The sequence below is a fragment of the Platichthys flesus genome, chromosome 5 (assembly GCF_949316205.1).
Source record: "Platichthys flesus chromosome 5, fPlaFle2.1, whole genome shotgun sequence".
NCBI lineage: Eukaryota > Metazoa > Chordata > Actinopteri > Pleuronectiformes > Pleuronectidae > Platichthys > Platichthys flesus.
In genome coordinates this window covers 7616862-7634228 of record NC_084949.1, presented here as the reverse complement: position 1 = coordinate 7634228, position 17367 = coordinate 7616862, and the positions used below count along the sequence as shown (strand labels likewise).

Here is a 17367-nt window from a genome sequence, read left to right as displayed (position 1 = left end):
AGCTCGTTCCTTGGAATGAGGTCACACCCTAGCCATTGTTAGCTAAACCAGTTCATAATAACACATTACGCGGCATCTCACACATTCTAATGCCGTATTAAAACGTCCACAGACAGTAATTGGACGGTACAATGTGTAAGAAACATTTGATTGCATAAGTGCTAATAACCAGTAAAAACTAAATCCTCACTATTGTATATATAAGGAGGGGCTATCTTGGATTTCGGAATCGGGGTGGAAGGAGGTTCCTAAACTTCCGAGTCGAACTTCCAACTTGAAGGGGCGTTCCAGGGTAGGAAATGTCAAGCTCAAAGGGTTAATGGAACGTGGCATTACTCCGGGAGGTCACTGCTCAGCCAAGCCAGCTCTTGCCATGTGTTTCCAGAGTTTGTGCTAGGCTAAGCTAACTGGGTATCATTTACATATTGCGTGTGTTTGTGTATGTGTCACTAATATTTTGATATAATGATTTTCGCAAATAATTTCATGGCCTGCAATTGTATATCGCTTTGTATGAGCATGTAAAACATGCATGCTCATATCTGAATGTGTTCAGTTGTGATAGAACATGTATCTTTTGAATGATAAATTATGATAAAGTGTTGCAGCTGTAGAAATTAGTTGTCAGATATAATATGTACCTTTGGCAAATATGCAGTTGGCTTTAACAATAATCCTTTTTAATTTTTTCAGTAAAAGATATTTTAGAGCAAATGTTAGGATCTGGTTAACATAAGTCGGTCAATAACGTCAGTGGGTTCAATGTAATGAAACCTAGTACACCAAGATAAGAAGAACTTATCCTAAGTAAACATTCCCTCTAAGGCAAGTACGCTCTGCAAAGTTTGCACAGAATCTATTTAACATTCAAAATGATGAATGTCACTTGCTTCCCACCCATGTCATAGAGGTGCCAGTTAACATGATAGCTCGGCTCACGTTGGCAGTTCACAGATGTTTGGAAGGAATGAGCCAATAGAGGCAGGACAGGTGACAGTTTGACGATCAGTGGACAGGGTTTGTAAATCAGCTCAGGTCAATGCTTGTGCTTGTGACCTTTGGCCTCTAGCTTGTATCTTCGATGAAACGTGCACAGATCAGAATTTGTGTGTCGTCACTCAACCTTTATGAAATCAAAAATTTTAAATACACCCATGCAAATTCTATTTACACACACAATTTTTTTTTTCTACAGATACAACATTGCACACAAAAAAAGGGGGTTGTGTGACAGGTGTATGTTGCTGGAGTCAGCAGGCTGTCAGCTTAGTTTAGCTTAGCATGAAGGTGAGAAGTGGGAGACACAGATCAGCTGGCTCATCCAAAAGTAACAGACATCCACCACAGCATTGTAGTATCGTACCTGAGGCTTAAGATCATCGTGTTTTTATATAATATAATATATCTATTATATACATAAATACTTTCATAAAACAATGTTTAGACAAATTAGAATCTGCCAACAAACATGATGAAAACGTGCTGAGGTAAATAAACTTGGTTTACTTCAGTGAGAAAGTTAAGCTCCACTCCTGACTATGTCTGTGTCTCCCACCGCCTCCACCAGCATGCCAAGCAGGATTGGCTGGAGAGACGTCACATGAGCACAGATGCGTGAAAATTGGTCCGTATTTACATACATCATGAAAACAAACGTAAAAACAGACGTAGGATTCATATTTTACCATAGCCTCCTGATTGTTGTAAGTCCTACTACTGTCATTAAATTATGAAAATATGGCACATTGTGTACATTTTGGCATTATTGATCATAATATCACAAAATATTATTATTATGTAAATCATTTCACCTGCTCAAAACATCAATGACCCTCATTTGAAAAAAGTGACAGAAGCAAACATTACACAGATGTTATAAGGGTAAGAAATTGACAAAGGTCGAAGGTCACGTACCGCCGTCATCGTACTTTACCAACATTGTTATTCTACTTGTTTATTCTGATTTTATTTATATAAGAAAAGGCAAATTTTATACATCTCTAGGGTGTGTGTGTGTGTGTGTGTGTGTGTGTGTGTGTGTGTGTGTGTGTGTGTTTGTGTGTGTGTGTGTGAGTGTGTATGGGTACGTGTGCACATCCTCATGCATCTGGAGCTCCTTAAAGAGTGTGTGGGCGGAGGGAGTTATGCGGTAAAATGAGGTCATCATTGCTGTTGATTTATGTGACACACACTATTACTTACACTCCTGTGACTTCACCACCGTGTCAGCTGACAGCATGAATAATACATGTGCCCACCGAAAGATGACATCCTCCACTTTCTCCTCTCTCTCTCATGCGCTGTTTTCTAAAGTTTACTTCATCATTACTGACCCATGACAACATAACGTGTGTGCGTGTGTGTGTGTGTGTGTGTGTAGAGTATGTCCCAGTGTTATTTCCAGACCGGCTCCAGAGATGATTACCTGCCATCTTCCATCCAGTTCAACAAGTTCGGCCTTATGTCAGTAGTTCATGCCATCGCACAACAGGAAGTGGGAACAAGTGTGTGCATGTGTGTCTGTGTGTCAAACACAAAGCCACTCCCTAGTTTTTAAGTGATTGGCATGCTTGTAACTTCACTTGCGATTAATTGTGCAACTGTACACAGGTGTCAATCTGACTAATCATAAAAATGTATCTTACGCATGAAATCAGTTGAGTCATGAGAAAAGCATTTTTACAAGAAGTAAAATTCCACTTTTCTCTTTCCGGAGACATGCAGGGATTTGCCTGTAGCGTTGAGAAGCACAACTTGTCCGTGAGAGATTAATAGTCATGGATGGGTGGCAGATCACGTCCTGAATGTGCTTTTGACAGCCAGGGCTCAGACGTTTTGCCCCCCCGAAGAAGCTGAGAGCCGAGCCGCAGGACGGCAAACTTCCAAAGCGAGGTCACAGTGGTCAGAGCTGAGCGGGCGAGGAGGCGAGCGGGCAGACTGAAGGAGGGAGGAAGGAGGGGGTTGGAGGGGTTTGGGGTGCGCATGGGTGGGCGGGGGGGGGGGGGGGGGGGGGGGGCGATGAGTTAGGGGACGGAGGACAGCAGTTCCTGTCAGGATCCATCAAGGAGCCCAGGGGTGACATGGGAAGAGGCAAGAGAGGGGGAATAAGGGGATGATGATGAGGAGGCGAAGAGGCGAGGGCGGCGAATCGGCCCTTAACTAGTCACCCCTCAGCCCTCCAGTACACTTGTTTGCTGTCCCACACCCCACACCCCACACCACCTCCTACCCTCCTCCTCTTTCTTCATGTGTTCACTGTGCAGATGTGCAGCCCTGCAGCTGCAGGATTTCTCAACATGTTCTGCCATACAGGACCAAGCTTGTTGTTACAGTGTTAACTCCAGATCATGAGCACAAAATACACCTCGAACAAAAAGTAACCGAGATGTAATTTTCGTACAATGCATGATTTGGTTTAACCTTCTATCGCCCGGTTGGTCAGCTCCTCCATGGCTTTCAACCAAGAACAGACCAGTCTTTAAATACAGTTTATCGTTATGTCGTTTCTAATTCCGTCTGAAAATCCTCCTCAGCTAAAATACTTAGCAAGTCTGTGCTGGAAGCCTATGACCCGTCTGTAGTGGTGTTTAATGTTGATACACCATAAAAGAGTACATTTTAAAATTATCTTTACACAGATACCGATTTTTTGAAAATATGATTGAAATAAAGTTCTGGACAACTCAACCCATCAGGTATGTTTGGCGCTTCCCACTGATCAGGGACTTTTCTTAATAAATAAAAAAAAACAACAGACAAAATGAAACAGGATAATGTGGAAATAACGTTCTTGCGAAGATTGAGAATTTAGTTTGCTTCATTTCAAATATAGTGTAGTCACATGTAGTCACATGACCAGAAGGGACAATTTGAAAAACAGTCATTAGGGAAAGTCCATAATCGACATTACCAGTCTGTAGCAACAAATCTTAGAGACAAGAAAATGTCTCTGCTACTTCGCTAGATATTCTTTTTTTATTTCATTTATTCTGTCATGCACAGTTAAGTGCTCCGCCCACACAGACATTATAAGTACGTTTAGTGTGGTGATATTATAAAGCGTATCCACATGACATTAATCTGCCAATAAGTAACTCTGTCTAATTGTTGAAGATCAGTCTCATGTTTCAAGGTGAACAAATACAAAAAGTGGCCCAATCATCCAACCAAAAGAGCTCATGAAAAAACTTTATGGTCAGTGCTCTTAAAACTCTGAGGTCAAAACTTGCTTGATCGTTCCCATAATCAAGATTTTCTTTCTATCAAGAGGAAAGATTTATTACACCTGAAATGCTGAATCCTCCTTTTATTCCCCTTCCGTTGAATAACAGCTGTAGGTAGAAACCCCTCCCATCTGTGAAGCTGTCAGCCTCACCCTCAGAAATAATAACCTCCTCAGGCTGACTTAGATAATAACTCGCAGTCTGACTGCGGAGACGTCGTCTGCCCGGTTTTTGGAGCCTGCGAGGGAAAACATGTTTTGCTGCGGCCGGTCAGTGCTGAGGGTTTCAGTCCAGACATAAACAGTGGTGTGGCCGGGCAGAGGAAGCTGTCAGGTGGCGGCTGGCGGTGCAACAGACAGACTGACAGGCCTGCATCACTGTGTGCTCAGGTGTCAACACTGAACACACACTTTGTAACTCACCGAAAAAACACACACTTGTTGACGATCAAACATTTCTGACACATCAGGGATTTGGAATGAACGCAGGGTGTTTAAGGGTTTTCATGCTTTTTCATATCAAAAACTCTTCATCTCCACCCCCAGCCCACCTCCTGCCAAAAAAGAAAATTACCCGCATTAAACCATGGACCCTGTTTAATTAGATTTTTAAAAATGATCCTTTGGAAGCACATCTGAAAAGACTGTTGTTGTTAAATATAACTTGGAATGGGATTATACAACTGAGTTGATGCCAGCAGAGGAACAAAAAAGAACAGTCCATATATGTATATATTTTACTTTGAGAGGGTAAAAGCCAGTAAATTTCTCATCTGACAACCTGATGCCACTTTCTTCAGCCACTGAGGTTAAATATCATTGTAATAATTCTACATGTGCAAACACAGCCCTGAAATACTATACTATACAAGCATTAGAGCTTATTATGTGAAATTAAGGGTGAGGCTAGTTTTATCCGTGTTATAGGCGTGTATAACTATCTAAAGCTCAATTCAAGTTTTTATTCTGACCTTATTTGTCCTGCAGTTGATCTTTAGCTCTTATTTAGTTGTTTCATTAGATTTACTTGATTCATTTGCCTTACATTCAATTTCAGGTATTTATTACTTTTTTACTATTTGGCAAATAATAGTTTCTTCTTTGTGTTTTCGTGGTGTATTGGATTTATTTAGTAAATTAGGTCTCTTTCTCAATGTTATTCCAAGTTAAAACAAAGGTTCAATGAACGAATGAATGAATGAACTCAAAAAAAGTACTATGCCTAGAACCATGACTTTATATGTTTCGATTACATATACAATTTCTTAAAATAAATAAGAGTGATTTTAAGTTAGACTTATACATAAATATATATATTAAAAACACAATTTACTTAAGCAATAAATGATTATTTTTTGGAGTATACTGGACTGTGTCTCCAGCTTAAAGTGACCTCCTGTTGGGCCCGCAGCCTAAATAGTGACAAAAAAAAAATTGGCATTTTACTTTTTTTTTCATTGGCCGGAGCCTGGCTCATTGTTTCCACTTCATTCCAGTTTCCAATATAAGTGGTATCTATCTTCTCATCTGAATACCATCACATGCTTTTCCCAAAATGTTGAACTGTCCCTTTATGTAAAGATTGAAAAAGGCCCATCAGGAACCATGTTATCTCCCGGGTGCTTTTGACACACAGTTAGGATCATTGTTCACAACTGTACACTCAACCAGCCAGCAGAAGTCTTTGAGCTGCCATTTATCTTCATACCGTCACTGTCAGACAGACCATTAACAAACAGTTGATTCATTCTGGCTCAGACAATACTGATAAAGTGCTCTTGTTTGAACAAAGATAGTGCAGCAGACAGCTAAAAGGTACTGTATGTGTGTGTGAGACAGAGAGACAGAGAGCCAGTCTGTAATATACAGGGTTGACAGGCACACACACACACACACACACACACACAGACACGCACACAAACACACGCGTAGAGAGAACCAGACAGACAGGTCCTTGTGCGCAGAGTATGTTTTTTTTCATTGAAGCAGGGTGTGTAAGACAGGGAGTGCCTGACAAACACACACACGCACAAACACACTGTACAGACACACACAACAGACAAAAACAAATGTGAAAGTACAGGGTTGGAAACGGTCCCACAAAAACTGACTGGAGTCACATGCGTGTTTACTCCTTTGAAAGAGAACATTAGACACCATTATTATCTACGTGCAAACAGTGGAAACAAGTTGAGGTTGTAAACAGTGAGTAAATACGTCACTACAAATATTACTGATCTTTCTCTGTCTGATTATATACAGTGTGAGTTTATATACATCTTTTATTCTAATGTATTCACAAGGATGTCCATTCTCCTCTGTCCTCTGGTTGTTTTGAATTTTATGGACTTCTGGTGTTCAATGTTCGTCTCTAAGTAAAATCTTCCTTCACTTCCCTGTCACCGACATCATGACATGTCATACACATCATGGTTTAAACATTTGTGACTGTTTTTTATTTAATTTACAGAATCTTGTGTTTCTGTTAAACCATATTTCATTGATTTGTTTAAATGTTCTTTTGTTATATTGAACGTAGCATTAGTATTTTTTTATTTATATAATAATAATAATGTGATTGTGATATATACTATTTGTATCAAATTTTTTAGATTCTTTGAGATTGCTGTGACATCATGTAAACGTCAGACAGGGCAGGGAACACAAACAGGCAGGTAATCAGACAGGGTTGAGGTTAATGGGTTAGTCAGACACATGATTAAAAGTTCAAAGTACGAATAAGATCAACTTATCTTAGATGCGACAAAGTGTTAAACACATATCGCTTTCCTGTGCAGTGACAGGCCATTACTGACGCCTCAGGTTTACTCAGTTTCAGTTTTACCTCTCAACAATGTGGTTTAGATGATTTGGTAATCTTTATTGCCCCACTGGACTGCCATGTAATGAGGTTGATGTGCACGTACACTCCTGCAATTACTTTTGTGAGTACAACGAAATCAGAGCACATACTGTAATGCAATGATTTTGCAACGTGGTGAGTTTCCTTTAGTGTCGGGGTATTAATTGGTTTAATAAAACTCATAGCTTGAAGGAAAGTAGGAGGAAGCTTTCACAAACAGATGCTCAATTCCTGCTGTAACGATCAGGACCCTACAGCACCTTGTAGGTCTGTGGGGGCCTGGTGAGCAGCATCTGGTTCAGAACAACATTTACATGTTTCAAACGAGGCAGATTCCAAGACACATGTCTGTGAAAGTTTCTTTTCTTGGCACGTTTTTTTTTTCCTCTGTTTTGTTTACCTCAACGCAGGTTTGTTTTCGACAAAGACCCACAGTATTCCACAGAAAATGCACGAAGCTGGTCTGATAAGTCAAATCTGAAAATCACACGTGTGCACACACTCGCAAACATCCATTACCATGTGGTTAGCGTGGCCACATCACTGGTGGAGAGCTGCAGGGCAGATTTCAGTCCTAAAATAGATAGTTTCAGTTATTCTTTCTGCTGACCTCAGTCCTCCCGGTTCCACAGAAACAGGCACACACACTTGCACGCACACACACACACACACACACACACACACACACACACACAGAATTCTTTGAAATCCTCCCACACGCTTGTGTTTTCACACTTAATGACAATAACATGAACCACATTTCCCCTAAAGCCAGTACAGGAGTCGGTTGATCACGGTGAAGACTGGCACTAGGAGACAGGAAATAGAAAGCACCATGTCGACAGCCGAACAGAAGTGGTCAGACCTTTTCCCCGTAGCTCCATCTCGGCTGATGTGCTGATACTGCTGCCCTTTGAAGCGGGTCAAGTGATAATTAGGGGAACTACAGAATTTATGGGTCATGAAACTGGTAATGACTCAATTAAACAGACAAACATGCACATTAACTCAAGGATCCATTCATGAGTGAAAACATTAGAGCCCCTAGAAGCTCTTGTACTTGCACAGTGTGGTCCACAGCAGACACTGCATGTGTGTCTCCCAGTTTGGATTCAGGCCTCAGACACCACGTTAAACCTCGGGATTTAAAACGTTCCTTTTTGATAAAGCTTCTAGTTCAGGCTGGACCAGCTGAGCCCTGAACCTTCTCGAAGTTATACTGCTGTAGGTCTAGACTGCTGGGGGAACTCCCATCATGCACTGTGCACTTCTCTCTCCCTCTGTGCCCCCCTCCCCCACAGTTTGTGTGTTCTCACTCTCTCTCTCTCTCCCTCTCTCTCTCTCGCTCTCTCTCTCTCTTTCTCTCTCTCTCTTTCATTCTGCAGGTGTCTCTAATTAATATTAACAATATTGTAATTATCAATAATAATAATGATAAATTTGACAGCTACAAGTATGTTCCTGGTGTCTCTCCTCTCTTTTCAACTCAACCTCTCCTCCATTCTTCTCTGGTCAACCCAGCCAGTTGATCTAGATTCACCCACATTGAGTCTGTTTCTAGAGAAATGCTGTGTGTCCCTCTAATAATTTACCCCCTTTATGTAAAGTGCCTTGAGATAATATATCTTGTGATTTGGCAAATAAAAATGTAATTGAAATATATTAAATTAATTTCACCAAGGCAACAAACATGATTCCAAACCCTTATGTGCTTTGGAGTGATTTAACTTTCCCCTCCCACTTTTCATCAATGAAGTCGTATCTATTATCGAGGTGGTTGTATTGTTGTCCCTTACTGATCCCAGAGCCCGGTGACTGACTGTCAAACAGTGAATGTGCCGCAGTCAGCAGGATGGCATCTTTGACAGTGGCGAGGAGCCAGAGCACTTAAGCCTGCAGCGACTCTCCATATTGTTCTATTTGCCCCCCACAACAAAACCAGGGCCTCTGCTGCAAACTACAGCCAGGAGCCGCACTGGGCCACAGACAGACGGGTCCTGTCGGGGGGGCTTCTGTCCGTCAGGCACACACACATAGTTCGTTGGATTTGAATGTGTTGTGATACATTTTGAAAAAATGACCACCAACGAGGATGTGAGACTGTTTGACACCACAGCTGCCACACAGGTGAGATTGTGTCCGTTCAGGCTGAAGCACAGTTTGTTTGTTTTGATCCTGATTTCACTGTGCTAATCTGAGCTGGTAGAAAAAACAACACTTTGTGATTTTCCAATGTCCCAGGACTCTCGGGGAGATGACGCGAGGTCGAGCCAGGAGCAAGAGGAGAGACGGATCCTGACGGCCTGGAAAAGCATGGTGAGAACATGAGGGAATCAAAATCCTGATAACCGTGTCCCAGTATACTTTCGATCAATTTCGATTATTACAGTGTGTCAGAGGTACAATGAAGTTTGTGTTGTGATTTAAAGTGACATATACATTCTTAATCATAATGAATCTAACAGTTCAAACAGGACCACACGCTGTTGTGCAGTGGGTGTGTGATTGAAGGAACATCTGTGTTGGTGATAACGTGAAGTAAGGCTTTGTAGTCTGGAAATATATGTAACACTTTTGAACTTCACACACAGTCGTGCATCAAATTTCCCACTTCAAGATAAGTGCTGATTTGTTCCGGTAAATTTGTTATTTTCCTTCCCAGGTTTTTGTGCTCTGACCATCAATGATAATTGATAAAGGATAATTCTACTATTGATCATGAAGAGAAGACAGCCTATTCGCTTCTCTGCTAATTAGACCAAAACAAAGGAGATTCATGTCATCCCTCACTGGCTCCCTGCAAACAAGCTGTTTGTGTGGTTTGAGAATCAACCTGTTTTCTTCTCAGCTCAATAAACAAAATTGTATATTGATATCGCTCTGAGGCGAGTGTTACACATGATCCAAAAGTCAAATAAAAAATAACAGTAGTAGCAGTTGCATATTTTATTCGTGGCAATAGGCCTTTGACGTTCCTACATTTGAGTATAATAGTGTTTACAATGACATGTGAAAGGTGTTTGTGCCTCTTTCAGTCCTCCACTCTCCATCGACACAGTCTGTGTGAGGACTCCGCAGCTCCAGGACCAGCTCAGTCTTTCCTGGCCCAGCAGAGACAGTCCACCCTGACCAGGAGGGTGCTCCGACTACAGCCCAGGTAGGAGGCCTCATGTGCAGGGAGAGACGGAGGAGATCAGGATGAAGAGCAAGAGTATGGAAGAAGGAGAGAAGGTTTTTTTCCTGTTTGACCTTGGTTCTCACTAATGTTTGCTGCTACCACCTCCAGCTGGTCAATGTTGGTACTACAGTAAATATTAAAAGATCATGTTTAAATCGTAACTATAAACGAATGCTGACTATTTCTTTCTTCGTTAGAGTTCGAAAAAAAAACACAAAAGCGCATTGAAAATCACTTTATTTACAGTTTTTTAATAATCAGGGTGAATAAAATAAAGTTTTAATTGTATTCTCTCCAAACTGCTGAAAAAAAAGTTGCCCAGACTTAAGTAGTAACAGGTCATTTGTACGCCTAACTTAAGAACCAGAAATTAATTATCTTCACACACCCTATGCTCTCTGGAAGAATTGACCTTTGATTTGCTTAGCAGAGCATAACGTAGCCTAGCACACAGGCTGACAGTAGTGAGAAATAGCTATGTAGTGTCAAATGTGTTCAATAAATGGAGATGTGAAAAACACAACATTTTAAAGAGCCTCTAGCATATTTACTAAGATCTCTGCATCGTGACACCTTCAGCTTCATAGACTTTCATAATGAGAACTAAACCCTGTGACTAGTGTACTAGCTACCATGAAGCAACATGTCAATAGAAAAATTGTCCTTTATTGTGTCCAGTTTCCATTCCTTCCCTTCCTTCAAATACCAAACATTCCTCCCAGGTCCCAGATGATGTGTCGCAAAATTGAGTACATTTCAAAAAGTATATTTTCAAACATCATCAGTAAGTCGGGGGATATTTTAGAACTATGAGGGGGCTAATGCTTTACATGACAATGTCAGGGAGGGTCACTAACTTCCCAAAAGTGCTCCTTGTATGGCCCCCAAGGTGCAGTAGACTCAAAGTAGATTAAGTAGTAGTACAAATATTTATAGTTTTAACAGATCTCCCTTGTGCATTGAAATTAAAAATCACAGTTTCAACAGTCAACCTAAGATCCAGTGAGATCTGAGCCCATGCTCACACTGCGAAAGCGCTGAGGCTCGTTGTAAGACGGCACAGTGAGGAAGGACTTTTTCTTCCCAGCAAATGGGGGTTTAGGAATTGTGGGCACAGCTCTGTTGTGGTTGATGGCTGGCTGGGAGCTGCAGTGCTCCAGACTGGAGTGAGCAGTCGGGTGAAACTGGAAGGCAGAGGTGTGATGGCAGGTGATGGGAACGGTGGAGGCCGGTCGAGTGGACGTCTCCATTGATGACTGTGGGGGAGGAGGAAGCAGTGACACTGACACAGGAGTTTGGGCCTCCCACGTTGTACTTCCTTGATCCCCTCCTTCCTCCCTCATCTGCCACTCTCCATCATTCCTCCTCTCCGCTCCACTCACCTCATTCCTCTCACTGAGGGCAGGGTGGCCCCCTCCCCTCTCCTGCTCCGCCCCAAACTTGATCTCCAGCAGAGGAGTTCTGAGGCTCTTATCGTCCGTGAAACTGGACCCGGTGCTCTGGTTTTCCTGCCCCAGCCCTGATGGCAGAGAGCCCCCTTTGCCTATCTTGCAACTTTCATCGTCATCATCGTCGCTGGTGCACTGGTCAATGCTGGGGGAGTGGCGTAGCCTTTGGAGCTGGGCTGAGGTGCGGCGAAGAGCCCCTCCCATGAGGCCAGTGGGGGATGGAGCTGCGTTCAGGAGGCGGTTAAAAAGGGCCATGTTGGGGTGACGATTGCTAGACTCCTCCATGTTCTCAGCAATTTCTTCCAGAGGCTGGAAGTGCATCTCCTCCTTAGGAACCCTGTGCAGAGATGATAATGCATCAGTACTTCATTTACCTGAAACACAATGACTTCACAGATCTCGTGTTTGAAGTTTTTCACACTACTTCTGAAAGAGCGCTTTCATTTTCATTGTCTGTGACTTTCTCACGCTACTGGGCGACTTAAACTGAAAGTGTCACGTTCACGGTCACACATTCAGCGAGCGCGTAAAACCCCAAAACTCACGCCATGTCAAAAGTGGACCCTTGGAAGGAGGGTTTGCGGAGGACAAAGAGGGTGGCGGCGGTGTACGGGGGCCGGGGGTTGGAGTCATTCCAGTAGCGGTCTCTCTCCATCATTGGCAGATCTCCGTACATCTCATCCACTGCCATCATGGACACCTGTAGAGGTGAAACAGCAGACATTGATCAGGCAGTACTTACTAATCATTGGCCTTAAATTGCATTTCCTGGGGCAGGGTAACGAATTCAGAACAAAAAAAAAGTTATTAAGAAACCTGGAAATTTCTGTCTATCAGCCAGTTAGTCTCAAAGTCATCATCGTCTTCTCCGAAGGGGTTGATCAGCTGCTCTGCCACCTTCAGCCCAGAGAAAGAGTAACAAACTATTAGAAATGGTCCCTGGTTGTGAAAAGCAAACATTGCGGTTGAGTATCTCACAGACCAAATGGTATGTGACCCTTTTATCTGACCTTAAGCCACCCTGCATAGAAGAAGAACTGCAGCAGGGTGAAGATGGGCACGTAGAGGTCGAGGTCGTGACCTGGGTAACCTCGACTCGGGTCCAAGAACTGACGACCAATCAGACACACCAGGAAAAAACTGTACACGGCTAAAGTGACCACCTGAGGGACAGATTAATGGACACATGTTACTTTTGCCTTTAGATTCCAGTAATACCTTTTTACTTTCATTTCGTAATTCTCACACACAACAAGCTGCGGTCTGAGTTTGCGTAATGCAACCAGAAACCTCACACTGTTTCAGGCTCTGTAAATAAAACATTAGCGGAGGAGCAGAGCTTTAAGAAACCACCGAAAAGTATTTTTTGATTATTTAAATACGTGGTGTGTATGTGTGCATGAGAACCATATACATAGCACCTACCTGAGTGTAGACCAGGGGGACACTGATCATGTCATAATGAAACAACATACTGCACTTCCCTCTGAAGCCATTCAGCTCCTGTTGACACAGAAAGAGAAACTTTGTGAGATCTAAACTCTCTGTCTTCGTGTCTCTGTGAATATACATCTCATATTAAAACACAGGAAACTGCAGTCCCTTCTGTGTGTGTGTTCGTGTGTGTGTGGCTACTCTTCCCAGGGTCCCCGCAAAGTTTCGATACAGTTTCTATTTTTATATACTTCAATGATGATGCCTAATTTGAGTCCAATTGAAGAAAATAAATCACCTCTGAACTTTAACCATTAGGTTACTAAGAATAAAATGAGAAAGGTGCTCATTACATCCACATGATAGCTTCAAGATAAAAAAATAAGTAAAACGTGTTAACAAGGAAGTCACATGTGTGTTTGTGTGTGTGTGTGTGTGTGTGTGTGTGTGTGTGTGTGTGTGTGTGTGCGTGTGTGTGTGCGTGTGGTGGTGCACCTCCAGCAGCAGTTTGAGTGTGTGGTCGTCTTTGATCCTGCCCTCGCAGCGGGCCACAGCAGCCAGGTTGGTGAACCAGACGCATGGGATCCAGTACTTGTTGTAGGGAGAGTGAAGGCCCTCGAACTTCTTCCTCTCCTCTCTCGTCATAAATCCTGAATAAACAGCAGAAAACAAAACTTCATGCCTCAGATTCGTTAGATACAATCATAATATAAAAATGTTGCTCACAGAGAGAGAGAGGAATGACTGATCAGGATTCAGCAAGTGGTGGTTTGAACTTTTCTATGAGTCAGATTTCCAATCAAGGCGTTACAGTGAGTGAGAACTTCTGCAATGTGTCGAGAAATGACACCAGAATGGCTCCATGTATAATTTATAAAACACAGAGGAGGGGACACCGTGTCTTGTGATCTGGTTACGGGTGTTTGATAACATCCCGTTATCATCTGTGAGTTTCAGTATGTGCCTTGTCCTGGTGATTTATCCTGCACTCTCTGGTGTAGACAAGGAACAGAGGAAGAAACAACACAACAGTCATGACGTGTACGTGTGAAAGGTCAAATAGGCCAAGGTGGCTGGATTGTGCATTGGAAAAGTCCATTTGATTGATTTGATTGGGAGCTGCTGTGACTCATGAGACAGAGCTGGTCGTCAACTACCCAGAAGGTTGATGGTTCAATCCCAGTGAGTGCAGAAGTATCCTAGGGCCAGATACTGAACCTAAATGTACCCTGGTGCCAGTGCCAACAGTGTGTGAATGGTGTGTGTGAGAGAAAGTGCTCCACATACACTCACCGGCCCCTTTATTAGACACACCTGTTCAATTGCTTGTTAACACAAATAGCTAATCAGCCAATCACGTTGCAGCAACTCAATGCATTTAGGTATCTAGACGTGGTGAAGATGACTTGCTGAAGTTCAAACCGAGCATCAGAATGGGGAAGAACAAGGATTTAAGTGACTTTGAACGTGGTATGGTTGTTGGTGCTCGATGGGCTGTTCTGAGTATTTCAAATGCTGCTGATCTCCTGGGATTTTCACGCGCAACCATCTCTAGGGGTCTACAGAGAATGGTCCGAAAAGAGACAGATATCCAGTGAGTGGCAGTTGTGTGGACGAAAATGCCTTGATGATGTATGCGGTCAGAGGAGATTCGGCAGAGTGGCTTGAGATGATACGAAGGAAACTGTAACTCAAATAACCACCATCAGCAGAAGACCCCACCGGGTGCCACTCCTAACAGCCAAGAACTGCAAACTGAGGCTACAATTTGCACAGGCTCACCAAAATTGGACAATAGAAGATTGGAAAAACGTTGCCTGGTCTGATGAGTCTCGATTTCAGCTGCGACATTCAGATGGTAGGGTCCATATTTGGCGTATTCAACTTGAAAGCATGGATCCATCCTGCCTTGTGCCAATGGTTGAGGCTGGTGGTGATGGTGTATTGGTGTGGTAGATATTTTCTATTAGTACAAATTGAGCATTATATAAATGCCAGCCTTGTTCAATCCATGCTACGAAGAATTAAGGCAGTTCTGAAGGCAAAAGGGGGTCCAACCCGGTACTAGCAATGTGTACCTAATAAAGTGGCCGGTGAGTGTATATGCACTGTATGAATGTGTGTGTTCTGTAAAGAGCTTTGAGTCGTCTTAACTACAGACCATTATCATCCCAAGCTCTATTGGTTTAAAGCTGCTGTGGATAATTGAACGTACTCTTACTTTACTCACTGCTAAATCACAGTTGGAGCTGGAGGTACCGACTCACCGGCCTCCACCACATGGTCCATGGTGGGGAAACGCTTGAAGACGGCCGTGCTGACGGAGCGCAGGATGAGCAGGGCTGACAGGCTGGCGTAGCGCATCATGGTGCGCCTCAGCAGGCGGCCTCGCTCGTCGCTCCCCTGGAGCCCCCCCGACAGGACACACATGAGCCGGTCAGGGAGAGGGATGCTGGTGTACTGGCTCCACCAGCGGTTCACCACCAGGGTCACGTAGAAACCTGGGAAGAGCAGTAATGAGGAGACACAAAGGTGATTACACTGGAGACGCGGATCAGAGCTCAAATCTGGCTCTCCACTGAACTCTGGGGCCCAACGGTTCACATCAACTGAGGTCAATGGAATCTCCAAGAAAATGTACAGCTTTATTGTTACATAACTCACTCTATTAGGCCCAGCTAATACATCACAATGTAAGTAATATATGATCATCTGGATTCATAACACACTGACTATGTATGTAAGCTTTCACAAGATGATGTAAATTCATGAAGAAAATAATATGTGGAAAAATACCAAATCAACATATGTTCACTGTGGAGTCTTTAAGAACCAGGGCCGATATTTAGATCTATCACATACTGTGTTTGTATGATTTATGATGTATGCTTGACGAACACAATAAAAATAGATATATGAAGAAAATCTTAAATTAATAAATGAGTCTGTAAAAAACAATTAATACCATGCTGTGTATTCATAGAAATGTTCCCCACCACGTTTTAATTGATGTTTTTGCTTTATCAAAATTACCTCACACTGCTCCACAATTTCCACAATTAGTTAAATAAATAAAAATTCTAAAGTTGTTTCATTCAAATTCTTATCATTAAATAATGCTGTCTGGGTTTCCCTTGTAAAGTCTGACGCTTTTCAGCTGTTGCCCCAACAACAATAAAAATGTTTTTACGGTCACACAACATTATACTATGGAAAAAATGCATCAGAGAGCAATACTGTCAGATCTCTGTGTATGCATGGTTTAGTGTATGTATATGAATAAAGAAGTAAGAAATATATGGGACAAAATATTAACGCAATAAAGTTGTAAGTGCATTTGTTTTAGTAAAATGCACGTTGGAGTCTGTAAGAAGAGGTTGATATCATAATGTATAGTCAGAGAAAAGTCCCATTTGTATATAATATATATGTTCTAATAGAATATTTGATCTCTCCCAAAAATCTCTATTGACATAAATGATTTCTGCAATTAATTAAATTAAAAATGTGTAATTTAATCAATGTTCTCATCTTAGTCGGCTACATATATTTATATCTATGTGTTCAATGCAAACCTATAAACCAATAGAACATATAGAGGGTTTGATGTCTATAGATGAGGATCCCTGACATGAAAACAGATAATAAACTGTCATGAACATTTTCTGGTTCTCCTTCATCAAACCCATCTTAGAAACAAACAAACATGCAGACGCCTGGGACACACTGTGGCTCGGGCCCTGTCCCCTCCACTGTAATCTCAACGTAACAATAACATGAGGAAATCTTACCCAGTACGAAGGACATGGGGATGAGACTGGCATAGTGGTTGCAATAAATCGCCAGTTTTTCAAAGTACCTCTTTTGGTCATCATAGAGGACAAATCTAAAAATAAAAGACAAAATTATTATTTTTTTAAAGCTCTGTAAATGAAAATACTGATGCGTCTCAGTGGAGAGTCTTTTCTTGAAGCTGCTGTCTCACCTGTAAGTGACGCTAATGGCCGTGTACATGGCAAAGAAAGCCAGGAACTCTTTGTACAGCACCTTGTAGATGCTCCCCTTCCACACCAGCAGCAGCTTGGAGAAGCCACAGAAGCGGGCGTTGGCAACTCTGGCCGTGTAGGTGACCGTCATTGATGAGAGATCACTGGGTCCTCAGGGTCAGAAGAGCTGAGAGGAGGAAGACAAGCACCTTGTCTGTAGGTAAACATCTGCAGTG

At 42.4% G+C, this 17367-nt stretch overlaps 2 protein-coding genes across 2 annotated transcripts; one reads left to right on the top strand and one right to left on the bottom strand.

Annotated features, from left to right (window-relative positions):
* Positions 1–9011: 9011 nt before the first annotated feature.
* LOC133953938 (protein Hook homolog 3-like) lies at positions 9012–10404 on the top strand. Its single transcript, XM_062388117.1, has 3 exons — positions 9012–9212; positions 9327–9401; positions 10121–10404. The coding sequence occupies exons 1-3, from the start codon at positions 9162–9164 to the stop codon at positions 10244–10246; spliced, it is 252 nt and encodes an 83-aa protein (XP_062244101.1). The 5' UTR covers positions 9012–9161; the 3' UTR covers positions 10247–10404.
* Positions 10405–10492: 88 nt separating this feature from the next.
* Positions 10493–17282, bottom strand: best2 (bestrophin 2). The gene is made up of 9 exons (XM_062388116.1): positions 17131–17282; positions 16937–17031; positions 15413–15646; positions 13641–13795; positions 13137–13214; positions 12722–12874; positions 12528–12608; positions 12257–12411; positions 10493–12048 (listed from the first exon to the last, which is right to left on the bottom strand). Exons 1-9 carry the CDS (start codon positions 17280–17282, stop codon positions 11256–11258), a joined length of 1896 nt encoding a protein of 631 aa, XP_062244100.1. The 3' UTR covers positions 10493–11255.
* Positions 17283–17367: the final 85 nt, after the last annotated feature.

Bases quoted from the DNA above. Each gene is read 5' to 3' on its own strand.
- best2 (XM_062388116.1), bottom strand. From the start codon at position 17,282: ATGACGGTCACCTACACGGCCAGAGTTGCCAACGCCCGCTTCTGTGGC. The intron at 15,647-16,936 runs GTAAGATTTCCT...TGCTCTTCCCAG, and splicing joins CCCCATGTCCTTCGTACTGG to GTTTCTACGTGACCCTGGTG. The intron at 12,049-12,256 runs GTGAGTTTTGGG...ATCTCTGCACAG, and splicing joins GGGTCCACTTTTGACATGGC to GGTTCCTAAGGAGGAGATGC.
- LOC133953938 (XM_062388117.1), top strand. From the start codon at position 9,162: ATGACCACCAACGAGGATGTGAGACTGTTTGACACCACAGCTGCCACA. The intron at 9,213-9,326 runs GTGAGATTGTGT...CCAATGTCCCAG, and splicing joins ACACCACAGCTGCCACACAG to GACTCTCGGGGAGATGACGC. The intron at 9,402-10,120 runs GTGAGAACATGA...TGCCTCTTTCAG, and splicing joins TGACGGCCTGGAAAAGCATG to TCCTCCACTCTCCATCGACA.